The sequence below is a fragment of the Monodelphis domestica genome, chromosome 2, assembly GCF_027887165.1.
Source record: "Monodelphis domestica isolate mMonDom1 chromosome 2, mMonDom1.pri, whole genome shotgun sequence".
Classification (NCBI taxonomy): Eukaryota; Metazoa; Chordata; class Mammalia; order Didelphimorphia; family Didelphidae; genus Monodelphis; species Monodelphis domestica.
Genome location: NC_077228.1, coordinates 71,529,846 through 71,555,918, shown reverse-complemented (window position 1 = coordinate 71,555,918; position 26,073 = coordinate 71,529,846). Strand labels below are relative to the sequence as shown.

Below are 26,073 nucleotides of genomic sequence, written 5' to 3'. Positions count from 1 at the left end.
AGACAACCTAACTTGTTAAAAGAATGTTATATAATATCTATGGTACAGCTAAAGATTTTTCAGGAATTACAATAAAATCAGTTCCTTGACTTGCCACAGTAGACATCCCTAAGTTTCTGTAGTCTCCTCAGCCTCTCAGTTGTATCCTATTTCCTTACATTTATAGCAGATAAATTAGTTTCCTGCATTATTGGGAAAATGGAGACAAACTTAAAAAAAAACAGTAGGAGCTCTTTCAACTGTACTTCTCACATTGCTCAGTGTCACCACTGATTTATTCTAGTCTTTTAAGTAGTGAAGTCAGTACAAACCAAGGACAATGAAAAGAATGATGGGTATACATAGATCTCTTGAACATTCCTCCTTTGTTTGGAATCTTACTCTTTTCCTTTTCCCTCTCCCATGATGTCTTTCATAAACATATATGCATATATATATATATATGAATAAGCATTCCTTAGTAGATGAATGGTGAGAAGATAAATGTTAATATACATATGCACACATATATAAGCACATTGCATATATAAGTTCTGTATATGGTATGTCAGACCTTTATCAGAAAATTTGCTGCAAAGATTTTCCCTTATAATTCTATGTTAATTTTTCACTGTTAATTATTTTTTTCCTAGTTAATTTTAACTATTTCTTTTTTATGAAACAAATTTCAATTTCATATGGTCAAAATTATTCATTTAGGCTCTTGTTAAACTTTCTTTTCCTTGTATAATCAAGAATACTTCTACACATGGTTGTGAAAGGTTTGATCTTTGATATATAAATGATAAATTTAGATATCTATTATAAGATTAGATGTTTTATAATACCTTCTAGATATCTAGAATAAAGATTCTAGAATCCTAGATTTCTGTTCAGGACATTGACTTCTTTGTTGCTTATTACTTTGTTTGATTTTATGTGCCACAAAAGGGAACATATTCAGATCCCTAAACTATTTTATTTAACTATTTAAAAAAATTTCTTTCTGTAATTTGATTAACTTTTCCTTTAAGAGCCTGGAGGCTATTCCATTCAGTGCATTATATTATTAAACATTGCTATTATTTCATCATCCATGGTATGTGAGAGGCAATTAGGTAGTACAGTGGATAAAGTACTGAACCTGAAGTCAAGAAGACCTGAATTCAAATGTGGCCTCAGACACTTCCTTGCAGACTTTGTGACCTTGGGCAACTCACTTAAACCTCTGTCTGCCTCATTTCTCTCATATTTTCTTTTCTTTTTTCATTCTTTTGATTTTGTTTTATTGTTTCTTGATGTCTCATGAAGTTATTAGCCATTGTATTTGCCCAATTCTAATTTTTAAAGAATGAATTTCTTCCATGACCTTTTAATCCTCCTTTTCCATTTTAGTTCATTCTACTTTTCATGGAACTCTTTTCTTCATTGGATATTTGTGCCTCTTTTTCCAGTTGACTACTTTTGCTTTTTAAGCCATTTTCTTTTTTGCATTACTTTCATTTCTTTCTTCTCATTTTACTTCAATCTGTCTTATTTGATTTTTGAATTCCTTTTTGAGTTCTAGTACCTGAGGCCAATTGCCATTTTTCTTTGCAGTTTTTGCATGTAGTTTCTTGATATCACCATCCCCTATTGACTCTGTACCTTGCTCTTTGTCTTCATAAAATTTTTCTGATTAGGGGTTTTTTTTGGCTGTGTTTTTTTTTTTTTGGCCGGGGGACTGGGAGTTCTGAAACCTACTGAGTTTCCTCTGCTGATGGGCTTGCAGGAGGAGTCAGCACTCTGAGCTATTTTGACCCATGGCTAGGGCTAGGGCTTTACTGCAGCTCAGACTTGGAAAGGACCAAGCACTATGGACTTTTGGGCCTCTCTGTAGGCTGCTGGTCAGGCTTGGGTCATGGAATCCCAAAGTTGGTCTATATCCAGGCTCAGAAACTGGCTCCATGGGAGGGGGAAGAGGGAAGGGGATTGGTCAACACTCCTCTGACTGTAGTTTTATTTCCAGTTCCCCCTTAACCCATGAAAATCTGTCTCTTTGCCTACTTTTCAAGTTGTTTTCTGCAAGAAAGTTCCCCTCTTGCCATCTTATTGTTAGTTTTTTTGAGGTGCTTTTTAAAGATTGGTTTGGAAGGACTGTCAGAGCAGTTTCAGCTTTCATTGCTACTAAGCCACCATCTCTCCTCCACCTCCTGCCTTAGTTTCTCAACTATAAAATTGGGATAATAATAGCACTACTCTTCTGATTTTTGTGAAGATCATATGAGATAACATTTGTAAAGCAGTTTTAGCACAGTGTCTAGCATACAATAGATGCTTGCTTCCTTACTTCTCTCTTTGTTTTTACATTCTACTGATTTCCACTCTCATTTTAATTCTCAATTAATTGTGTGTTTCCTGTAATAAAAATATTTTTTACTTGCTTTCTAATCTGTTCTGCTACCCTTTAACCTTTTCTAGGTGAGGTTATATCATTGTTTTTATTGTTATTATTGTAATTTGTATTTTTTTCATCATATCTAATTATATTTTCCTCTTTTTCTCCCCTGCTACCTCATTATAAAGAAGGGGTTAGAGAAAGAGAAGGAATTTATCAGTAGTACTAGTTATCATTTAAATGGTCTTCTTTACTAAGGCAAAACCCCAGTTTCTTAGATTTTATTTATTTTTTAACTTCTCCTTTATAATAGCCTCTCTGAAATTGATATTTCACATGTAATACTTCCTTTCCTGATTTTATCATCCCTTCTACACCCATCTTCTTTCTCTTGTTATATGCCAAACTGTGTGTTTGTCTTTTCAGTCCTTTTTCTTGTTCAAATAAGAGTATGGTCATGTGATACTGTTTTTTGGACCCCTTTCTTCATGTTTGTGAACTCTTATCTTCAGTGCTCTGTTTATCTAAAATGTAATCTCTTGTCTACAGCCTTATTTATTCTACAATGTATTCTTTTTCTCTCCATTTTCTTTTATTAAAACAAAACAAAAAGACCCTCCCCCAAGGTCTTATTTTTGTTTTATGTTCTTTTCTCTGTAACCCTTGAAGACTAACCAAATGATTATGAAGGGATACTTTATTCTCCTGCATTAGAACACAGCCCTTCATCATTGTTTAGCCCTACCCAGTTACTCTGTGTATTTACCTTTCTATGTTTCTCTAGCCTGTTGTTTTTTTGCATTTCATATTGTGTCTTCAGCTTTGGTATTTTCATCAGGAATCCTCAGAAGTTCCCTGTTATACTAAAAAGCCATTTTTCCTCCTATAGGTTGATATACTTTTATAGAATAAGTTATTCTTGGGCATAAGTGTTTTTTACCTTTTGGTAAATAATATTCCTCTATTTTCTCTCTATTATATCAGTTGTGCCCAAAATTTGTTTTGTCTTGATGTGTAGTTCCTTGGTATTTTAATTTTTTATTCCTGGAGGTTGAAATATTTTCTTTTTTGCCTTTGACATTTATACCTTTGCTGTGACATTCCTGTGGCTTTTCTCTTTGAAGTTTCCTTCAACAAGGGATTGGTAGATTTTTTCTGTTTTCACCTTTCAGTTCTAGTAGATATGGAAATTCTGTGATTTTTCAATATAGTATTCAGTTTCTTTCTTTGGCCTTTGTTTTCAAGAATTTGGGTGATTTTTTATGCTCTATCTGTTTTTTAAGTTAATTTCTGATAGGTACCTTAAATTTTCTAATTAAAAAAAATTAACTTTGTCCTAATATGTCTTGTTTCATCTATGCTGTTTTTCAGAGTCTAGTGACTGAGTAAGGTTTTTCCACCTTCTGTTTAAGACATCCTTTCTCCCCCTCCCTTTAGAGTTATGACTTCATTTCTTTTTCTTGTAGTTCCATTTTTTCCAGCAACTCTTGTAATCCTTATGTACAAAGTTTTTTTTTTCCCCTTTCCTAACTATAGTTTTGGGGTTATTCTTTTCTTTTGGCTTCTTTTCCCCATAATATTTCTTCATTTATGTTGACGGTATTTTCTCTTATCTATTTAGTCTGAATTAAGGGATTGGGATGTTGTGTTTTGACTTTTCACTCCAACATTCTTGAATGAATTGTGTAAGCTTTGTTTAGTTGTCTCTTCTCTGTAGTCTGGATACTGTTGTTAATCTCTGTAAGGGTGGTTGGTATTAGGAATTCTAAAAACTTGCCTCAGTCTTTAGCTTCTATTTCACTTACTTGGTGGTCAATTGTGAGTTCAGGCCTTGACTGGTCTCTTTCTCTTTTTCTTGGCCTAAACCTCAGCTGAAAGTTGATTCTCTTCCCTGCTTGTAACTGATAAAGTTCCTATAGGATGTTGAATGTCATGCTGGTATTGTAGCTTAGCAATAAGCTAAGGTCCCTCCCCTGTCCCCTCCCCTCTCCTCTCCACCATACATTGGTCTATAGGCCTTGATTCTCTTTATTGTGATTTCCCTGTTCAAAGGGATAGCCAAAAGGCCATTTGAAAAAAAAACCAAAACTTTCTTTTAAAAATTTTAAATTCAGAATTTAAATAGAAATTAAGTCTTTTATATACATGAAAATATGTTTATGAGAAGAAAAAGAATATTGTATATAAAACTATCTCCTTTTCAAACTATTAAATTTCCTTTTTAAAAATAGTATACAATAAATTCCACATAGTAGTTAAATTTCATCTTTGTCTGCTTCCTTTTGTTCTCTTTTGTGTTAGTATTTCAAATTGTTCTAAAGCCTTTCTGAGTTGTTCTTGTCAATGTTGTTGTCATTTTATAAATTGTTCTCTTGGTTTAATTATCTCATTCTGCCTTGTTTCCTACTTTCCAGGATTCTCTGAAATTATTCCTTTCTTCATTTCTTATGGCCAGTCCACTAAACTCATATACCACAGTCTCCTCAAAGTATAAGAGGTAGTCTGAGATATCTCTTTAGAAGAAAAGAGGGAAGAGTGCAGCACAAATTCCTAAAAATAGCTTTCATTTGATTTCTTGAACATCATCTTGATATGATTTTTTTTTTCTGGAATAGCTGTTGAGAGCTCACCTACTTGCCTTCCATCTTGACCAGAAGTCTTGTGATCACTGTCACCATCACCAATTCCCCTCTTCTTTCCACTCCTTCATTAAATTAAAAAAAATATATATATATATATATACACATATATATATATATATAACACAATCTCCTCTATAATAAGGTAGCATAGTCAAACAAAACAATTCATACAGTCAGCCTGACTGAAAATATATATCTCATTCCATACTTTGAGTCCATTATCTTTCTTTTGGGCAATGGGTAGCATGTATCATCATTGGTCCTCTTGAGCCATGTCATTGTAGCGATTAGAATTCTTAAGTCCGGAAGAGTTATTTTTCTTGTAATTGTGTGTTTTGTTCTCCTAGTTCTGCTCATTTCAGCTTGTATAAGTTCATAGGATCAAAGATTTAATATTGATGCTCTAGTCCCTTAACTTATCTATAAAAAGGCCTAGTTATATTTGAATAATTGAGGTTTTCCTATCTAAGGACATAGTCCCTGTTGCCTTGTAATTGGGGAGCAAAGACATAAAGAATTAAGGCGGTATCTGAGACAGAATTAGGCCTCAGTGTTATTTACCTGTATAAATCCAAGTAATACAGTATAGGCAAATGGCGAATAGAGTAATATGCAACAGGAAAACCCACTTTTACCTTTATTTTCCCCAAAGCCTTGGGTTTACAGGGGTGAGTGTGTGTGTGTGTGTGTGTGTGTGTGTGTGTGTGTGTGTGAGTGAGTATGAGTGTGAGTGTGAGTGTGAGTGTGAGTGTGAGATGTTTTGATAGGTCTCATAATGGGTTGGCATTATTACTACACCAAAGTCAAGACATATGACCATATTATTAGAGTGATAGCTGACTTAGCAAAGATAAATATCTGAGGGCTTTGAGATCTATGAATAGATCCTGAGCTACTATTTGGAGGTATTTTTTTTTACACATAGCTCCCCCTTCCATCCAGGAACCTTCCCTTTCCCTACAAAGATAGCACCAGAGAGGTATAAACAATAGTTCATATGAGAAAATTCTTGAAATTTCAATGGACTGCAAGCTTAATAAATGTGATGTGGCAACCTAAACAAGCCATTCAATCCTAGGCTAAGTATTGTGTCCAGAAACTTATAGATGGCAGTCCTGGCATACTTTGCCATGGCCAAACCACATCTGAATTCTATCCCTTTCTTCATTTTTCATAGTGCAATAATATTTCATTACATCTATAGTCTATAATTTCCCTAGTTGATGGGCTTTCCTTAGTTTCTACAACAAAATTTGCTGCTATAAAATATATTTTTTTTATATGTGGGTCTTTCCTCTCTTTATTTGATCTTTGTGAATTATATACCTACTTGTCATATTCAGGCACATGTGCTAAATCTTCTATTTTCATTGTTAGCATTTTTTTTATAAACACTCATTTCCACTTGACTGGACTTTTGATTTAGCCTTCTAACAGATCTTCTAGCCATTTCTTTTTTCTTGACACTTTAGTCTTGACACTATTAGAGAAATCATTTTTGTTAAATGTAGATCTGGTTATGTTATTCCTCTGCTCAAAACCTTTTAGTGTCTTCCTTTCAACTACTGAGTAAAGTTCAGACACATTTGCTTAATATTAAAAACCTTGACTAATTTGTCCTCATCTGATCTTTTTAACTCTGCCATACACTTTCCTACCATGTAATCCATCTTTCAGCTGAACTGCTATTCACTGGTATATACCTTATTCTTAACAGTCTCTGCTTACATTGTTCTTTATATGTGAAATACATCATGCTAGTTCCTAATTGTTGAATGTTTCCTCATTTTTAAAAACTCATCTCAAATGTCACCTCTTCTAGGAATTCTCTTCCTGTACTGCCCTACTGCCTTAACTGCTGGTAACTTACTTTCCATTTTATCTAGGAACTTCACATAATATTTTGTTGATACTGTTTCTATCCATTTAATATAGTTTCAAAAAAATGTCTGTTTATTTTGTCATATTGCTTTACAGTCCTGTAAGCTCTACAGGAGCATATCTTATTTAAATTTTGTCTAGAACAATTCTTTGCCTACAGTAGGCAATTAACAATTTAAATGTTGAATTGAATTATCTTTTTGCCCTTAAATTCTTATAACTAATGATGATTTCATGTAAAATCCTATGCATTAATTGGAAATACTATAATGTGAGTGTTGATTTGAAAAGAACATTCTTGTGTGACAAGGGATTTAAAATTACATTTAGTTATAATCCAGGCAGAATTTAGTTTGTTGATAACCATTATTGGTATATACTCACTTCTTCACCTAGTAAATAAATAGGTATCTTTACAAATTAATTTTGTGAAAGATCTTGCTGATGACATAAACTATTGGTCAGACTGTTAACATAACAATGTATAGTCATATAATCTTGGAATTGAAATGTCAGCTAATACAAACCCCTTTTACAAAATAACTTAAAAATCATTTTACCTTTGTTTGGCAATTTTCAATGAGGGGAAAATTCATTCTTTCCTGAGGCAGCTAGTTTCATTTTTGAATGGCACAAATTGTTAGGAAACTTTTTCTTATAACAAGCCTGAATCTGCCTCTTTGTAATTTCTACTCCTGGCTTTTAACTCTGCACTTTGGGACTATGAAGAACTAGCCTATCTTTTCATATATTTAAAGACAGTTGTCATACATATATAAATATTTTCCCTACCAAACTGAACGTTCCTAATGCCCTAACACAATTATTGTAGGACATGAACTTTACTTCCCTAGTTTCTAGTCTCCGAATGCTCTTCAGTCTTATCACTTTCCTTCCTAAATCATGGTGCCTAGAACTAATAATAACAACCACTAGTATTTATATAGTATTTTCATGTTTGTAAAGTACTTTACCTACATTTCATTTGATCATTACAACAACCTTTTGAGGTAGGTGCTATTATTATCCACATTTTAAGATAAAGAAACTGAAGTCCAGAGAGATTAATTGACGACCACAGGTGTGAACACCTAGTAATTATTTGAGGCAGGTTTCAGATTCAGGTCTTCTTGACTTGAGCTTTGATATTTTTCCATTGTGCTACCTTCTGTGAACTCTTGCAATGGTTTTATGATTGATTTTCTTCTCTGAAATCTCATCATATACTCTTTTTTTTTTCATATACTCTTAATGACCTGACCATGCCACTCCTACTCAAGTGAATCCACTGCTTCCCCATAGCTTCTATGATCAAATATAAACTTTTCTCCTTGACACTTAAAGTCCTTCACAACCTAGCCCCAAGTAAGGATCAGTTACTCTGCTGAATCTATTGGCCTGCCATGAGCTGGGAAAAGACAGAAATGAAATGTTTTTTGCCTTCTGAGGAGCACTTGTTTTCTAGAAGAAGACACATAAAAGTATATGAGAAGTGAATATATACAAAACATATCAGATAATTTTATTAGAGAAGACAGCATCTGAGAGGAATTGGGAAAAACCTTTAGGAAGTAGTGATCCAGCAGAACTTTGATGAGATCTAGGGATTTTAAAGTTAAAGTTGAAAGGGAATACATTCCTGGTATTTAGGACTACCAGTGTAGAGGTAGGAAACAGGAGGAGAAAAAATGTGAGTGAGGAATAGCAAGAAATCCAGTTTGAAAATGCTGATAGGGAAATAACAAGATTGTTGGATAAGGATTGAGAAGAACTTTAAAATTGAAAAAAAAAAGAGTTTTGCATTTGATTATAGTGTCATTAGTAATTGGAATTTATTGAGTAAAGGATGGCCAGAATTGTGTCTTTGGAATATCTCTTGGACAATTGGGTGGAGGTTGAATTGGAAAGGGAAATACTAAAAGCACGGAGACCATTTAGAAGATTTTTCAAGTGCTGTTTGAATAGAGAGGAAGAGATGAGATGGGTGTAAGAGACTGTGAAAATAGAATGAACAAAATTTGCACCTTATATGTGGGATGAGGGAGAGTGAAAAATAATGCTAAAGTCGTAAATCTGGGAAACTGGAAGGAAGATTGATCATGGCTTCAACAGAAATAAAAAAGTTTAGAGGAGGGGTGGGTTTTAGCAGAAAGATAATATTTCTTTTTGGAAAATGTTGAATTTGAAAGACCTATAAACATTTAGTCCAAAATGTCCAGTAAGCAATTGAATACATACAATTGGAGCTCAGGTGAGGGACCAAATCTGGTTAGAAATAGTAGTTGAATTTGTGAGAGCTGATTAGATCTAAAAAGGGAGACCTGAATAGGAATAACAATAAGTTCCATAATTAGTGGGAGGGAAATAGCAGATGTCCTTAAAAAGGAGCCTGGTCAGATAGGTAGGAGGAGAACAAATATCACTAAAACCTAGAAAGAAGAGAGTATTTAGGAAGGAGAAAATGATAAAAATATCAATCTGAAATCAAGAAAGGTTAGGATTGAGAAGAAAGTATTAGATTTGACTATCAATATGCTGCTCATTGAATCAAATGATATGAAGAGTCTCTTACAAAGTTTTTTTAAACTCTTATTTTCTGTTTTAGAATCAATATTGTATATTGGTTTTATGGTAAGGGCTAAGCAATGAGGGTTAAGTGACTTGCTTAGGGTCACACAGTTGGAAATTTCTGAGGCCAGATTTGAACCTAGGATCTCCTGTCTCTATGCCTGACTCTCAATCCACTGAGCCATCCAGTTATCCCCCAAATCTTAAAACCTTATATATGCCAGATATTGTTTGTTTGAATGTTTGTCCATTCTTTAAAATGGTTAGTAGTAAACAAAGCAAGAGAAAAAGTATATATTTTCTGTTTTATATTAGCTTATAGTTTTATACTTATTAAATTGATATGGTTCAACTAGAGAATATAGCTAAGACTGATATATTTATGTATATATATATACACATATATATATATAATAATAAATTCTTTTTCTTCCCAGTGAATGAACTCATTCTCAAACAGAAGCAAAGATTTGAGGAAAAGAGGTTCAAGTTGGACCATTCAGTGAGTAGCACCGTATGTTTCAACTCTTTTTTTTACTACTTTTTATAACTCTTTTTTTTGCCTAACAGTTTAATTTTAAAAAGAATTTGAATAGTTTATTATTGATCCAGGCAAAGGAAAGTCATTCTTTTTAGAAGGATTTCCCAAGTAAAATTTAAAAATCACATATTGTAATTTGTTATGTTTATTTTTGTGTGACTATCTTGTCCTATTGGTAGGTTCTCACTAAAGTAGAATTGGGCTCCCTAGACTCTCAAATTCATGATGACAGTCACCATATTTTTAGTTAACCTTTTTTTTTCTCTAAGTATCTAATCAATTGTGCTTTTGGTAGTAAGCAGTTAATAAGTATTGAATTTGATTAGCATAAGTCCTTATGGTAATGAAGTGGGATTTTAAAGAAAAGAATGGGAATTGAGAAGGAGAATATGAAATTATTTTGCAAAAAGATTTTTGAGGATCTCTCCAGAAAACTTTATATTTTGGAGTACTAGTCCTAAATGGGTTTTCATTTACATTTGGGTCAAGGAACGACATGTTATCTTACCAGATAGATCATTGAAAGAACTATTTGTGCTCTCATGATTGTTAGCAGTAATTATAATTACAATAACTACCCTTTAAGCACTCTTTTAAAAAAATACGGCTCTATTGTGCAGAATTAGTCTTAAGAGTAATTTTTTAGTCTTTGAAGTCTTCGCATATTTTATCCAGATGATCTGGTCTGGAAATGAAATGCTCAGTAGTTTAAAGAAAGTCCTCCTGTATTTGTGTGCTAGTTCTTCATATCATCAGAAAGTGAAAATAAATTACTATTGCCCCCTATGCAGATTTTTGGCAATGTAAGTAATGACATTGCTTTTATTTAATGTGACTAATAATTCAGAATAATGTGCTTCCCTGTGTGAAAGAATCAACCCATCAAGGATCAATGTTATTATTTTTTCTTTATGCTAATAGGATGTCCTGCACATAGTATCATATTTCTGGAATGAATGCTATATACAGTGCAATAACTTTGTCCAACATAGACTTTGTTCAGACTAGTCCCAAGTCATGTGAAAAATAATTTCCTTTTTACTTTATTCATTCCTCTATATTCCATTTCACTAGAGTCTTATTATTTTACTCTTTAGGTGTTCTAGAAAAAATTAAAGATTTGTGGAAATTGTTCTACATTTTTACTCAACAGAAACCTTATAGCAGATCTTGTATGTATAAACATATACTTCTTAGTGAAATACACTAATTAATTTTCAAAAATTCTCTGGGACAGAAGTGCCTGTTAAGTAGTTTGGCTTAGACCTATACCTCTTTCTTGGATGGGAATTGGGTTGAAGTTTCTGTTTCTTTGTTGCTAGCTAGCATCATGGTGGAAGTGTCTTAGTATCAGAGTTCTTTCTTTGGAACCTTAAACTCTAATAAGATTTAAATCCCATTACTTGCCATTGGGGTTGATATATTCAAGCCATGGCAGTGAGCTTAGAAAACTGAATTATCTCAAATGGAAATGCATTTCTTGTAGGAAATACTCAAGTTCAATTATTTAGTTTCTAAAAATTTGTTTTCTTGATGGTCATGACAGTATGAAAATACTTTTTGTTTTTAATTAAGAGAATTAATTAATGCTTGTATGTTTGTGTGTATTCCAAGACGAGTTTGATTATTTTGGGCATGAATGTGCCAAAGAAAAAGAGTCAGGAAAAAGGCTTTTGTTTTGAAAAGTAGAAAGATATATTCATAAAGGTGAGGTTAGAACGTTGAAATTTCATCCACAAGGCAATTTAAAGCCATTGGAAGGGAATCATCAGCAAGGAATGTGGTAATATAATTTTGAAGGCAACATAATAAACTAAAGATCTTACATTTTAAATGTATTATAGAAGCATCTAGAACATGTTTTTTATGAGTTAAGATTTTGTATTTCCTCTCTCTTTTCATTTCTTCTATTTTAGAATGGTCACAGATGGCAAATATTTCAAGATTTATTGGGAACTGATCAAGATAACCTTGATTTACCCAATGTCAACCTGATGTTGGAACTACTTGTACAAAAGAAAAAGCAGCTGGAGGCAGTAAGTGGAAGGGTTTTTTGTTTTTTTAATTTGTCTTTTCTTTAATCTTACCCTGTACAAGGCATGTATTTAAACAGGAATGGGGATATTTTTAGAAGTATTAAGGTGTCATAATTCAGTTTTATCTTTTTTTCCAATTCAGGCAGGAAAGGTAATTTCTCATCTTTCTCAAGACCCCCTTCTGTATCAAAGGACAACAATTAAAATTGTCTCTTGATACTATCAATGTCTGTGGTAGTAGTAGGACTGAATGTCTGAAGAGCAGTTGCAGAATTATAAATGATTTGTTTAAAAACCTTTTTGCTGAAAATAAATATTTTAAGTAAATAAGGAAGTTGTACTCTGTATCAATTTAGAACACATCTGGGCTACTACTAGCTAATTGGTCTACTAATAGGTACAACCTTTCAGAAGGGACATTGACAATCTGGACTTATTTATAGGAAGTTAACCTTGATAGTGAAGGAACCACAACACAGAAATGAAGACTTATTTAAAGGACTGGGTGATCTTTATCTTGGAGAAGAAAAGACTGAAAAGGGGACATAAATGCAGTTTTAAAAGAGGTTTATAGGTGAAAGCAGGTTTAAATCTTTTTTCCAAGATTCTACTAGACAGAATTAGGCCTAGTGAGAAGTTAATAAAAAACGTTATTTCATCTCAATATAAGGAAAAGCCTAACATTTATAATTGTCAAAAAGTTGAATGGAGCTAGTGGATTTCTACTCACTGTAGGTCTTTGGGGAAAGAATAGATGACCACCTACTTGGTATATGGTAGTAGTAGAGATTCTTTATGTACTATGAGTCATTCGGAGGTCCCTTCCGAGTAGGAAGTGTGATTATATGTCTTTAGGAACAAAGACCTTTTGATAATAACATGTTCTAATTGTTTATATCTCATATTAATCTCAATGAAAGCTATCTTTTCTTTCCTAAAATTTGACCTACATAAAATTTGAATATTACTCAGATTCACCATTATTTTTCAGTTTATATACTTTTTCAGTATCTATCTGTCTGTCTGTCTATCTATCTATCTATCTATCTATCTATCTATCTATCTATCTCTCTATATCTATGTTCTATTCAAAGAGCTTTCATTTTAGGACCTTACTCCCCTTTCCATCAGGTATAGTTTGACTAATGCAATAGTTGATAGTAGTGGAGAAAACTTGAGATAAAGTTAAATTTGATTTGATTTATAAGTAGCTTTTCAGAATTGTGTTTTAAAATATTTAGAAGGCAATCAATAAATTCTTTCAGTGTCCATGTTACCCTCTGATTAGAGAATTTCAGGGAAGTTTTCTTTGATAATTTCTTGAAAGATGATGTTTAGACTCTTTTTTTGGTCATGGCTTTCAGGTTGTCTAATAATTCTAAAATAATCCCTCCTATTTCACATTCTCTTCAATTGTTTTCATTATTTTGATTTTGTTTCTTGATGTCTCATTAGCTTCTATTTGCCCAATTCTAATTTTTAAGGAATTATTTTCACAGTAATTTTTTGTACCTACTTTTCTATTTGGCTAATTCTACTTTTTAAGGGTCTCTTCTCTTCATTCAAGTTTTTTATATATCCCATTTGACCAATTCTGCTTTCTATAGAGTTCTTTTCTGTGGTTGTGTGTGTGTGTGTGTGTGTGTGTGTGTGTGTGTGTGTGTGTGTGTGTGTAACCGTAACCATCTGACTCCTATTCTATTTTTTAAGGTTTTATTTTCTCAGTATTTTTTTACCTCTAACAAAACACCATCTTTTTTCATTTTTTCTTGTATCATTTTCTTTTCCTGGTTTTTCTTTTCCCTTATTTGATTTTTAAAATCTTTTTTGAGTTCTACCAGAAATTCTTTTTGAAACTCAGTCTTTAGGTGTAGCAGTTTTGACTTTGTTGTTGTCTTCTGAGTTTGTTTTGATGTTCTCTGTCAACATAGTAACTTTATATGGCTAGGTTCTTTTTTTTTTTTTTGCTTGTTTGCTCATTTTTCTAATCTATTTCTTGGAGGAGGAGCATTGTCCAAAGCACCAAGTTTTTTCTGTAGCTGTTTTCAGAGCTAGTTCTGGGGGTTCGTAAGTTTTCATCTCCATCTTTTTGTATATGCTGCATCTTTTGAGACATTATTTTCAGGTTGTTTGGAGAGGAGTTGGTAGAGATTAGGAAGGTTGGTGTTGACAAAAAGTTGCTCTATGTAGCTCTGTCTTGCAGTCTAGAACTTTGGCCTTTAGTGAAACAGGTGATAAAATATATATAGGTTTTTTTTAAAGTCTATAAAGTATTTCATGTACATTATTTCACTTTAATTTTGCAGTATACCTGTGAATTCTTGTGCCATATTCTCATTGCAGATGATGAAAAAACTGAGAATGAGACTGAAACTTGGCTTGAAGTTTAGCATTCTTTCCACCAATCCAAACTTCTTGGCCTTTTTTGGGGATTTTCCAATACTGTCTCCTTGTGTATTTCTAATTAAAATAAAATCATTGTACATGAAACTGGCTTTGTTGTTGTTTTGCCTTATGGGATTTTAAAACTGGAATCAACTAATTAGTCCAGCCCTTTTATTTTGTGGATAAGGAAAATGAGACCTATAAATGTTAAATGACTTGTCCAGAGTCACAGATTTTTGAAACAGGCAGGATTTGAAGTTGTGTCTTCTGATTCTAGATCTAAGCATGCTTTCCTTTGTATTGAAGTATACTGTATGATAACTTCTGATGAGGATATTTCTTTTGCAAATGCAAATCTAGTACAATTGCCAGTGATGCTGTGAGGTTAAATTACATTTCTAAAGTGTGCTTATAGGCAAATCTTATACTCATTTGATAATGAGATCTTACTGGCTTTAAGGCATGACTCTCCCTTCACTACACTATGTTCCTGCCCTCTAGCCAGCTCTGTCTTTACATTTACTTAAAAATGTCCAATCATTCCCACACACATATATACATATATATGTATATAAATGGACACATTTATATTTATGTGTAAATTCATGTACATATACATGTGTGCATTTGTATATTATATTTATAAAATGATGAGTAACATTTATTTATTATAATATTTAATTTTTACCAGTAGACATCTATAACAAGGAAATTGGTGATTTGTAAAAGAAATATTTATTTTAAAAATTGTAAAAAGAAAGATCCCATCTATACATCTTTGTAGTAGCAAAGAATTGTTACTATCAAAGAATGGCTTAAAAATTATGGTACATTATAGTGGAATATTACACACTTTAAGAAAAGTGACTATGGGGGTAGCTAGGTGGCTCAGTGGATAGAGCACCAAGCCTAGAGTCAGGAAGACCTGATTTCAAATGAGATCTGGAACACTTGCTAGTTGTGTTACCATAGGCTGAGCCTGGTTTCTTTTAATCCATTGGAGAAGAAAGGCAAACTACTCCCAGTATCTTTGCTAAGAAAATCCCAAGTGAGATCACACAGAGTTGGACACAACTCTGAAACAACCAAACATTATTGATAACAAAATTTTCATCTGAAATTTTTTGTCCTTTTGAAATAACTGGCACAGGTTTCATCCATGTCTCTTTGAAGAATTTTTCAAATGGTTTTTAATTCATTCATTTGTTGATTCATTTTTTTCATCTTTGTAATTTTTGGACTAATCTGACCACCTCATCTTCTCTTGGCTTCTGTGACACTTGTATCTTCTCATTCTCGTCTTTCCTGCCTGACTATTCTTTTCTGATCTAATTTGCTGAAACATTCTTATCTCCTTTCCCTTAGATATGACTGCCCATAAGAATCTGGCATTTCTTCTTTCCATATTTTCTTTTTGGGGGAACTCAGTACTTTCTTTTGGTTCTTTTACTATTTCTATAGACAATGCTTTCAAATCTGTATATTCAGTCTTAAATCTCTTGAATTTCAATTTTCTATCTCTGTAAAGAACAATTATAAAATATATATATAATATATTTTTATTTTTTATATGAAATCTATAAATTTAATATATTTATATATAATTATAAAATGTTATATATATATTTATAACATATGTAACTATATATATATAACTACATATATATAACTATATATATATAAAATCTTGGCAAACTTTCAGGTCATGTCTCTTATTAGTCCTGTTTTCTCAACTTTCTTATCCTATATCAGGCCCTTATCTTGTCTAGACTATTGCATGAGCTTCTTTTTACAAATTAAAAAAAAATTTTTTTTATAATAAACCCTTACCTTTTGTCTTAGAATCATTTCTGTGTATTGGTTCCTAGGTAGAAGAGCTGTAAAGGCCAATGGGGGTTAAGGGCCTTATTCAGGGTCAGACAGCTAGGAAGTATCTAGATTTGAACCCAAGATTTCCTGTCTCTAGGTCTGCTTCTATCCACTGAGTCACCTAACTGCCCTCTATTACACAAACTTTCTAATTGATCTCCCTTCTTTCAATCTTCTCCCTCCACTCTGATTTCAGAGTATTGTTTCTAAAGCATAGATAGGTGTGACTGATTATCAGTTCCTAAGCTTAAGAAATTTCAGTGACTCCCTGAAGAGTAAGAGAGGAGTGTCTTAACTTGGAGTCTTTGAAGTTTAAAAAAATATATATTTTGATTTCTTTCTATGTCATTTACTTTATACTTTTGAAAAATTATTCTGAGAAGAGGTCATAAGTTTCAAAAAAAGACTTCTAAAGGGTTCTGCCATGTAAAAATAGGTTTAAAAACCCTGTTCTATATCAGATACAAACTTGTCTGATATTTAAAGGCCTTTATATGCCAACCTTTCATTGGACAACAGCCAAATGGGAAATTCAGCCCTAAAATCAAACCATTTGAGTTTGAAAATCAAAAGGCCTTTGAGGGAATAAGGGGATACAAATTAATAATAACTTTTCATATGTCTCTTCTAATGTGTCATCCACTAAGCTATTAAAATTGATCTTCCTGAAGTGAACATTCTGACCATGCTACTTCCTTATACATTAAACATCTATGGTTCTCTGTCACCTTTAGGATCAAATATTACTATAAAATCTTCCCTTTGACATTCAAAGAACTTCATTACTTGGTCCTTTCCTATCTTTCCAGCCTTCTATACCTTTCTCTGCCCCTTCTCTCTTTCCATATATGTCCCTATGATCCAATGATAACTGGCTTCCTTCCTATTCCTTGCAGAATATACTCCATCTCCAAATTCCATGAATTTTCACTATTCTTCCCCTCTCTCCCCATCACTTCCTTGGCTTCCTTCACATCCTAGGTAAAACTTCCCCTACAGGAACTTTTTTCCAATCATCCATAATGTTGGTGTGTCTCTTGATTATCTCTTTATGCTATATGTATTTTGTTTGTAAATAGTTATTTATAAGTTCCATTCCCCCACCCCCATTATTAAACCTATAGCTCTTTGAACTCAGGGACTATCTTTCACTTTTCTTTCTATCCCTAGGCCCTAGTATTATTCTTGGTTCATAGAAGGCACTTAAATTCTAGTTAATTGACTGATGAAGCAACCTTTTAAATTAAATCTATAAAGTTTAAAAAAATGAACTATTTGATATAAAGATAGATATCAAGGTAAAAAATATTTAACAGCAATACAGGAATGAGTGAAAAGACTAGTTTTTAACTATCCAGTAAGTTAGATTCTCAGCCTTGGAGTCATCCTCCATTTTCTTACCCCGAAAACCCAATGAGTTGCCTGATGATGAATAAATTAATGAATGAATGATCATTTATTAATTGCTTACTATAAACTTGCCACTCTCCTTACTACTGGTGATACAAATATAAAAAAAACAAAACTGTTCTTGTTTTCTAGGAGTTTTCATTTTTTATAGGGCAGTAGAAGCCAGAGTGAAGCATTGTTTATGAAAAAGTTTTAATTCTACCTCTACAGTGTCTTTTTTTTTTTTTAATTTTAAACCCTTACCTTCAGTCTTGGAATCAATACTGTTTATTGGCTCCAAGGCAGAAGAGTGGTAAGGGCTAGGCAATGGGGGTTAAGTGACTTGCTCAGGGTCATCCAGCTAGAAAGTATCTGAGACCAGATTTACTAGGACCTCCCATCTCTAGGCCTGGCTCTCACCCCACTGAGCTACCCAGCTTCCCCATCAACAGTGTCTTTATTTCTTTCCCTTTTTTTAGTCATATAAGACATCACTTTAAATTATCTTGTATTTAGTGTGTGTGTATGTGTGTTTATATTTATATATGTACACACTTAAAAGTACATGATGTCTCTCACCCCTCTATAAAATGTGAACTCTTTGAAGGCAAGGATTTGATTATTTTCATTGTTTTTTCAGGCACCTAGTACCATATTGGTGCATAATAGGTTATTTAAATTCTGTTTGGCTTGATCTTTCTTCATCAGTATCAATGGTAAACATTTAATATTTCAATGTGAAAATACTATGAATAAAAAATATTGCCTACTCATAGAGTTCTTGTGAGAAATATGTTTTGTAAACATAAAGCACTATTTTTGTATGACCTATTATCTTAAAATATTTGGTCTTTAAACTAGCACTATATTAAGTCTAATTCAAAGTGTTTGAATTTGCCAATTAAGATTATAAATTATATTTGGGGGTTTTATGCCATTGAGCAACATTGCATAGTCATGTTTGTATTGCTGTTACTAAGTATGGGTATTAGCTTCTGTTTTCTTCCTACAAATCATCCCCTAGTGATTGTCTAGTGATGAAATAACTAAATGTTAGTCATTAGCATGGTGAAAGAGAAGGTTTAATAATACTTAGAAAATACTGAAAGCAAGTTATTCTTTTATTTGTAATTGAAATTTGATTGTCTCATTTCTTTTGGGACATTCATATTTATATATTTAGAATATATGTAAAGAAAAATTAAAAACTAGATATTAACTCAAAATTTTCATTAAAAGAAAAATGATATAAATCCTTTTACTAGCAGGATCTTTGTATTCATTATTAGCATTAATTGGATACCATTTTTAAATGGTAAGAATTTTATAAATTTCTGGCTTTGTAGAGATTTGAATTATAATTCATTTTAAGTGATATTAATGCTATCTCTTATATGATTAGCCATGAACTTTATGACACTATAAAAGTATGATACAAAAACATCAGAGTTTAGTAGAGGAATTTACTAGCTCATATATATAGAGAGACTTAGATTTTGTCTTCCTCTTCAAGCTTCAAGCTGGGCACTCTGGGACAAGTTACTTAATCTATTTTACTTTTCTTGTTTATAATAGAAACACGTTAAACTGGATGTTTTTTGTGATTTCTTCCACCTATAAAATTAGCAAATAATAATAAATATTTAAGATAATATCCCCTTATTGCTTCTTACCCTAAATGAGAGGCCCAAAAAACCCTCATTAGTCTTTTTTGTCTTAAATTAAAATTAAAATTACAAAAAGAACATTATAAATATAGTATGTTCCCCTGTATTATTTAATCAACATTTTAATATTTCTGTCTACCCTTTTCTCAGTACAATTTTTGAAAATCTCGTGTTCTCTTTCATGTTTCACATTTTTTTGAGTGTATTTGCATTTTATTATGTTGACCCTTAACTATGTTATTGAAACTGATCAATACAAAGTGACCTACATTACTAGCCCACAGAATTAGCTGCATTTTGGGGTGGCTTCTCAGACAAGAGTGCAATTGTGTTGGATTCTTCAATTTGTTTATGTTCAGTTTCCCTCTTTTCATGAATTGATTCACAGTATTGATTTTTTTTGGTAGTCATATTCAAGTCCTTTTTTTCTGGTGAATGGAAATTTAAGTATATATCCAGACTCCTTTGAAGATAATATTTCCAGTACTTTGTTAGGAAGCTATCTGAATGTGTTACTCAGGTGAATATTTCTTAGCAATGTTGTTACATTAATTCTTCATGGCAGGATTCTTAATCTTTTTTTATGTCATGAACTTTGATAGGCTACTGAACTCCATGAATCCTTTCTCAGAATCATGTTTTTAAATGCTTAAGTAAAATACATAGTTACAAAGCATGCCATATGTATTGAAATGCAGTTATCAAAATAGGGGAAAAAAAAACAGTTTCAGGAAACCCAGGTTAAGAACACCTGCCCTGTAGTATATAATGGAGATCCAGCCTTTGTCCATTGAACAGAGCATTTCAACACATGCAAAACAAATCAAAGTACATCATATGAGAATGGAAATATATTTTAAATGCCAAGAAAATTGCAATGTGTCTGGATATTTTCTTTCTTTTTCATTTGCTCATCTTTTCTAACTTTCATCCTTTTTGAGAATAATGTTTGTAAACATGAATTGGGAATTTTAATTATAACCTAGAACATTCATTGGCAAGGCAAATGGATAGTGGTGGTGGGGAAAGCTTTGAAGTATTCAGTTGAAGATTATGCTTAAAGTTTAAACTGGCTGGTTTTAATTTACTTTTAAAAGCACAATACATTTAACAAAAAAGAATTTCCAACCTGTTTACTTACTTGACTTCTGAGGACCTCATTTTTTCTTTTAACAGTTTATTTTGTTGTACTAATAATTGTAAAAATTTAAATGTGACCAACAAATTGTCACTAGTCAGTGGGTATTGTAGTTTTGCTTTTAGAAACTGTTATTTTATTTTATTTTTCTTCTGTAATCCTAGAATGAGATTCCATGTGTTTCTTTTCTTTATCTTGATTCAGTTTTGCATTTTTTTTTCAGTTTTATCTTTAAGAGAAATTGTCATTAAGAAAATTTTAATTATGGCACTGGTGCCATTGTGCCTTTGATTTAGCATCTTAAAACTTTTTTTTTTATCTTTTATCTAATGAATGAGTTTATCTACAATAATTTTATTCCTATGGTGAAGTAATATAGTCAGTTTGTCTGATTTGAGAAGCAATCTTTCTTTATCTGCATGGTGTGTGACTGTGTTTTATTCTAGTTACTAATCTGTATTGTTTGTATTTACCCATTCTCTTTTAAAATAGATAACTAAAATTTTTTTCCTTCATTTTTATTAATTCTTTCAATATTTATATGTATATGTAGATTTTTCTAGTAGGCTTTCTGAAAATAACCCATTTATTATGTCTAATTGTTCATATTGTATGAGTAAAATGTGTGGAATATAATTTTAAGGATTAATACTCCTTCCAGAATGTCATAATTTTTCTTGAAACTATGTTGATTCTGTACTAGCTTTATTCTCTGTGAGATTGAAATTGGGAAGGGAAAGCAGAATTGAAAAAGAATTTGCCACTTTCCATTATGTTTCTCATATAGTAGCATTGTATATAGATCAGAGGTAGCTTTGTGTGGTAGATAGATTTCTGGACATTGAGCTAGTAGGACTTGGGTTTAAATCTTGCCTCTGCTACTTATTAGTGCATTAGATATGTGGATAAGGTGCAGGTTACTTAATTATGAAATCCATGTGTTTAATAGATCATGGATTTAGAGCTGAAGAGACCTTAGAGGATATCCAGTCCAACTCCTTTATTTTATAAATGAGGAAATTGAAGACAGAGAGGTTAAGTGACTTACTTTGGGTAATTATCTGATTTTTAATTCAGGCCTTCCTGATACTAAGCCCAGTGCTATCTATATCCACTATATTGTGGTACCTCTCAAGTTATAGAAAGATTGTTTTCTATTGGTGTTTCATATTCATGCATGGTTTCCAAACCATGTATTTCCTATACTAATATAATCATTGATCATTTGCTATTCCCTGCAATATAAATGTGGTGTAATTTTGGTGTAATGGTAGTGTGGTGGGGAAATGGAAAAGCTTTTACATGATAGACACAGAAGTAGGAAGGAATTCCACTTATTGGGGGGGTATTATATCAAATATCTCAGATAGAAGGGTGCCTCCCCATGTGGATAGTGGCCTGTTCCCAAAAGAATTGGAAACTATTAAACATAAAAAAGATTATTTTAAATCACTAATAATAAGACAAATGCAAATCAGAACTAGTCTGTAGTATGTAGCAAAATGTCAGAGATGACAAAAACAGAATAGTCACATGCAAGGGATTATGGAAAAGTAGACAGTATATTTTTGGTAATCAGGAATTGGTTTAACATGCAAAGTAATTTGGAATTATATTAAGAAATTTATCAAAGTGTCCACATGTAATCTTTGACCTGGAGATCTCACTGCTAGACAGATAATTCAAAGTAGTCAAAGATAGAAAGGAAAGTATCATTTCTACTGACATTTATAGCAAAGCAGCTTTATTATATATATATATATATATATATATATATATATATATATATATATATATATATATATACACACATATATATATACATATATAATGTTATACATGTGTGTGTAGGTGTTTATATATCTATATATGCGTTTGTGTGTGTATGTATATATATGCTGTAGTAGCAAAAAACTGGGAACAGAAGTAGATTACTATTGATTAGGAAGTGGCTAAACAAACTAACACATACATGCAATGGATTATTATTATAATGTAAGAAGTTACAAAAATGAAGACTACAGAAAGCAAAATGAAGTAAATAGAACCAGATTACAGTTTACACAGTGGCTGTAATAATGGAAATGGAAAGAACAACAATGAAACAAAAATAGAATGTTGTATAATTATTAACCAGACTTGACATTGAAGATGAGATGAAAAAATGTACCTCACTTTTTTGCAGAGGTGGGAATTGCGTACGTTCAAGTGGTGTGTTTTTAACCGTGGTTGACCTGATTATTTTCTTTCCATTTTTATTCACTGTTAAAGATGGTTCTCTGGGTAGGGAATAAATATATTAGAAGGTGAAAGTGGTATAAAAACAGTAGATTTCTTTTGTTAAATATTGTTATTTATTTTTATTTAGTTACCTATTTCCAAGTTACATGTGGCCCTCAGGATTCATGTTTGATACTTTTGGTTAGAAAATCTCTAAAATCTCTTCTAGTTTTAATATTATAAGCTTGCATTATTTATAATTTCAACTTAGCTTAGTGATGATGTCCACATTCTCTATCTTCTCCCATTATTCATGCTGTTCTTGTTATAAACCTCTCCTCGCCTCTCCTGAATCACCACCTCCTTTCTTCCTCTTAGCATAGTACCTCAATTCATACTTTGGCAAAAAACAATTAAAAAAAATCATTCCTCTTCATCTCAGTTTTATTCTTTAGTATCACCTCCCATTCTGTAACAAGGGATACGCTCATCCTCCTTACCAATGCCAACCTCTCTTAAAAACAAAACAAAACTATTTTTTCCCCTTAATTACATGTAAAAACAAATTTAAACTTAAAAAAAAAATTTAGCCACCTTCTCTTCCTTCCTTTGTTCCATCCTTCCCCTTATTTCTCTCTGAAATGGCAATCTGAGGTAGATTTTATTTGTGAGATAATGTAAAAAAAATTTCCCACATTAATCATTTTGTGGAATAGAACTTGAACCAAAAAATGAAGAAAGGGAAATATAATATGTTTTGGTCTTCAATCTAATTCTATCAGTTCTTTCTCTGAAAGTGGATGACTTTTTTCATCATTAGTTCTTAGGGATTGTCTTGGGTCACTGTATTGCTAAGAATAGGCAAATGATTCACAATTTTTTATTATACAATATTGCTGTTAATGTATAATGCTTTTTTGGTTCTGCTCATGCCATAGGTTCATGTAGGCCTTTACATTTTTTCCTGTGAATATACTGTTTGTCATTTCTTATATCACAATAGTATTTTGTTACAATTATATATTGCAACTTGTTCAGCCATTCCCAATTGATGGACATTTCCTCAGTTTCTAATTTTTGTCATGTCAAGGAGAGCTGCCATAAATATTTTTGAATAAATAGATCCTTTTCCCTTTTTCTTGATCTCTTTGGGATACATACCCATTAGTGTGGTATTGCTGGATCAAAGGGCATAACCCAATTTTAAAGTCCTTTGGACATAGTTCCAGATAGCTCTCCCAAATGGTTGTATCAGTTCACAACTCCACAAACAGTGTATCAGTTTCCCAATTTTCTCATAGCTTCTCCAACATTTATCACTTTCCTTTTCTGTCATATCCAATCTGATAGGTATAAGGTAGAACCTCATAGTTGTTTTAATTTGCATTTCTCTAATGAATGATTTAGAATATTTCCTTCATATGATTAAATAGCCTTGCTTTCTTCCCTGACAATTGCCCATTTATATCCTTTGACCACCTATCAACTGGTAGAAAAAGTAGATTTCAAGAAAAAAGTTTTTTCTTTCATTTTTTAAAAAGAGAGTACTGAACTTATAGTCCAAAAGACCTGGTTTTGAATTTACTTTTAATTTATTCCACTAAAATCTGGTACAATAGAGAGTATGAAAAACTTCAGTTCTAAGGACTTAGATTCACCTGCTGATTTACCTATGGAATCTTGAACACTTCATTTCTTTGGTTCCAGGTCTCTTTATCTATATGGAATGAACACATTAGAGCAAATTTATGAGGTTCCCTCCAGCTCTTATTCTTTGATCCTGTGCACAAATTTGTTAAACTATTTCTTAATCTAGAACATGAAGGAGTTGAACTCACTGGACCATATATGACATTGAATCCCCTGCTTTTGAAATAGACCACTACTCTTGTAACTCAAAATAACTTTTTAAAAAAACTATTTTAAGATTATCTTTTGTCAAATGAGAAACATTTAAATGAATGCATAAAATGATGCATAGCTTATTTGGTGGTAAGTAAGTTTATATGAAACTTTTATCCCATTCATACTGAGGTTTTAAGAAACAATAGACTCATGATCAAAAGTTTTTTCTTTTAAAATGTAATTTTCTATTATAGGAGTCACACGCTGCCCAACTACAGATCCTTATGGAATTCCTCAAGGTTGCAAGGAGAAATAAGAGAGAGGTATATCATTTTGTGTTTGATTTACTTAATGGGTATTTTTTAAAATGTTACTGCCTTTCCCAATTTTGTAAGAAAATTTCCATGTGGGTACAGGGTTACTATTTAAATTGGACAACTTTGAAAAAGATTTTAAAGAAAGATTCTTGACAGCTTCATTTTTTTTAACTTCTCAGTTACTATTGTTGATTGATTCTCTTTGTGGTAGTTGGAAAGATTTCTCAAGGAACAGTTCTTTAAAATCTGTAGTAGGATTTTGGAGAAAATATGAGAGTGTAAAGATGGAGAAAGTATCTATTTTTCCCCCAAAGATTGAAGTCATTGGAATGCTTCCATGAATGGTACAGGATTTGTTTTCCCATCATGTCTCTTATAAATGAAAAGAAGAGGCAGAGCACAACACTCTAATTTGTAGTTGCTCTCAAGTTGGGGCAGGAGGCGGGAGGAGAGAAATCACATATTGGCTAATAAACCTACAATAGTATAGGGACTATTTTGCTGGGAATAATGTGGAAGAAAATAGCCAAAGTACAGTGAAATAAAATCATAGCTATTCATTGGAATTTTAACCTTTGGAAGATTATAGTATTAGTAATGTTATGGGAGATAATTTTATTTTAAAACTCAGAGAATACTATATATTTTCCTGTTTCAAGTTTTAAAATAGAGCATGTATTTTATGTATTTAAAAATGTGATCAAATACATTATTATTACTAAATTTTATTGCCTTAGAAAAAAATGATTTTGTGAAGACCTACCATTTGGAAATCTTTTATTTAAACCCTTATTTGACAATGTTTAGGCTCTTAACGCTTTACATTTAGTTTAATAGGGGTATTTACTCACTGTCTCTGCCCCTTGAGGAGGTTATAAAGGTATGAAATGAACAAAACAGGCGTGCTTGAGTTCATTTCACATGAGAAAATTCATTTTATGATGGTTATTCCTCTCGATTAAACTTATGTTAATTTAAGAGAATATCAGTTTTCTCTGAAGAGTTTACAAATAGAATTCTTTTATCTAGTTTCTCATATCTTTATGAAAGAAGAAATATGATTGGTTCCATAAACTTATTCTCAATTAAGATGCTATTAAGTCAGCTACCAAGACTTTTAAAATTTATATACACACATATATATATACATATATATATATATTCATACAGATAATGCATTCAGAATCACTGAAATCATACCATTTTTTAAAATCCCAAA

General features: G+C 32.0%; 1 protein-coding gene across 4 annotated transcripts in view; it reads left to right on the top strand.

The window, feature by feature from the left end:
* COP1 (COP1 E3 ubiquitin ligase) overlaps positions 1-26,073 on the top strand; it is a 329,094-nt gene that overhangs the window by 45,957 nt on the left and 257,064 nt on the right. The window contains exons 4-6 of one of the 4 annotated variants that reach the window (XM_007480833.3): positions 9,885-9,949; positions 11,905-12,024; positions 24,792-24,860. In XM_007480833.3, coding sequence (XP_007480895.2) covers positions 9,885-9,949; positions 11,905-12,024; positions 24,792-24,860 — 254 coding nt within the window. Of the gene's footprint in view, positions 1-9,884; positions 9,962-11,904; positions 12,025-24,791; positions 24,861-26,073 lie in introns of all 4 variants that reach the window. The other 3 variants (XM_007480832.3, XM_056815582.1, XM_056815581.1) reach the window with 3 other exon arrangements.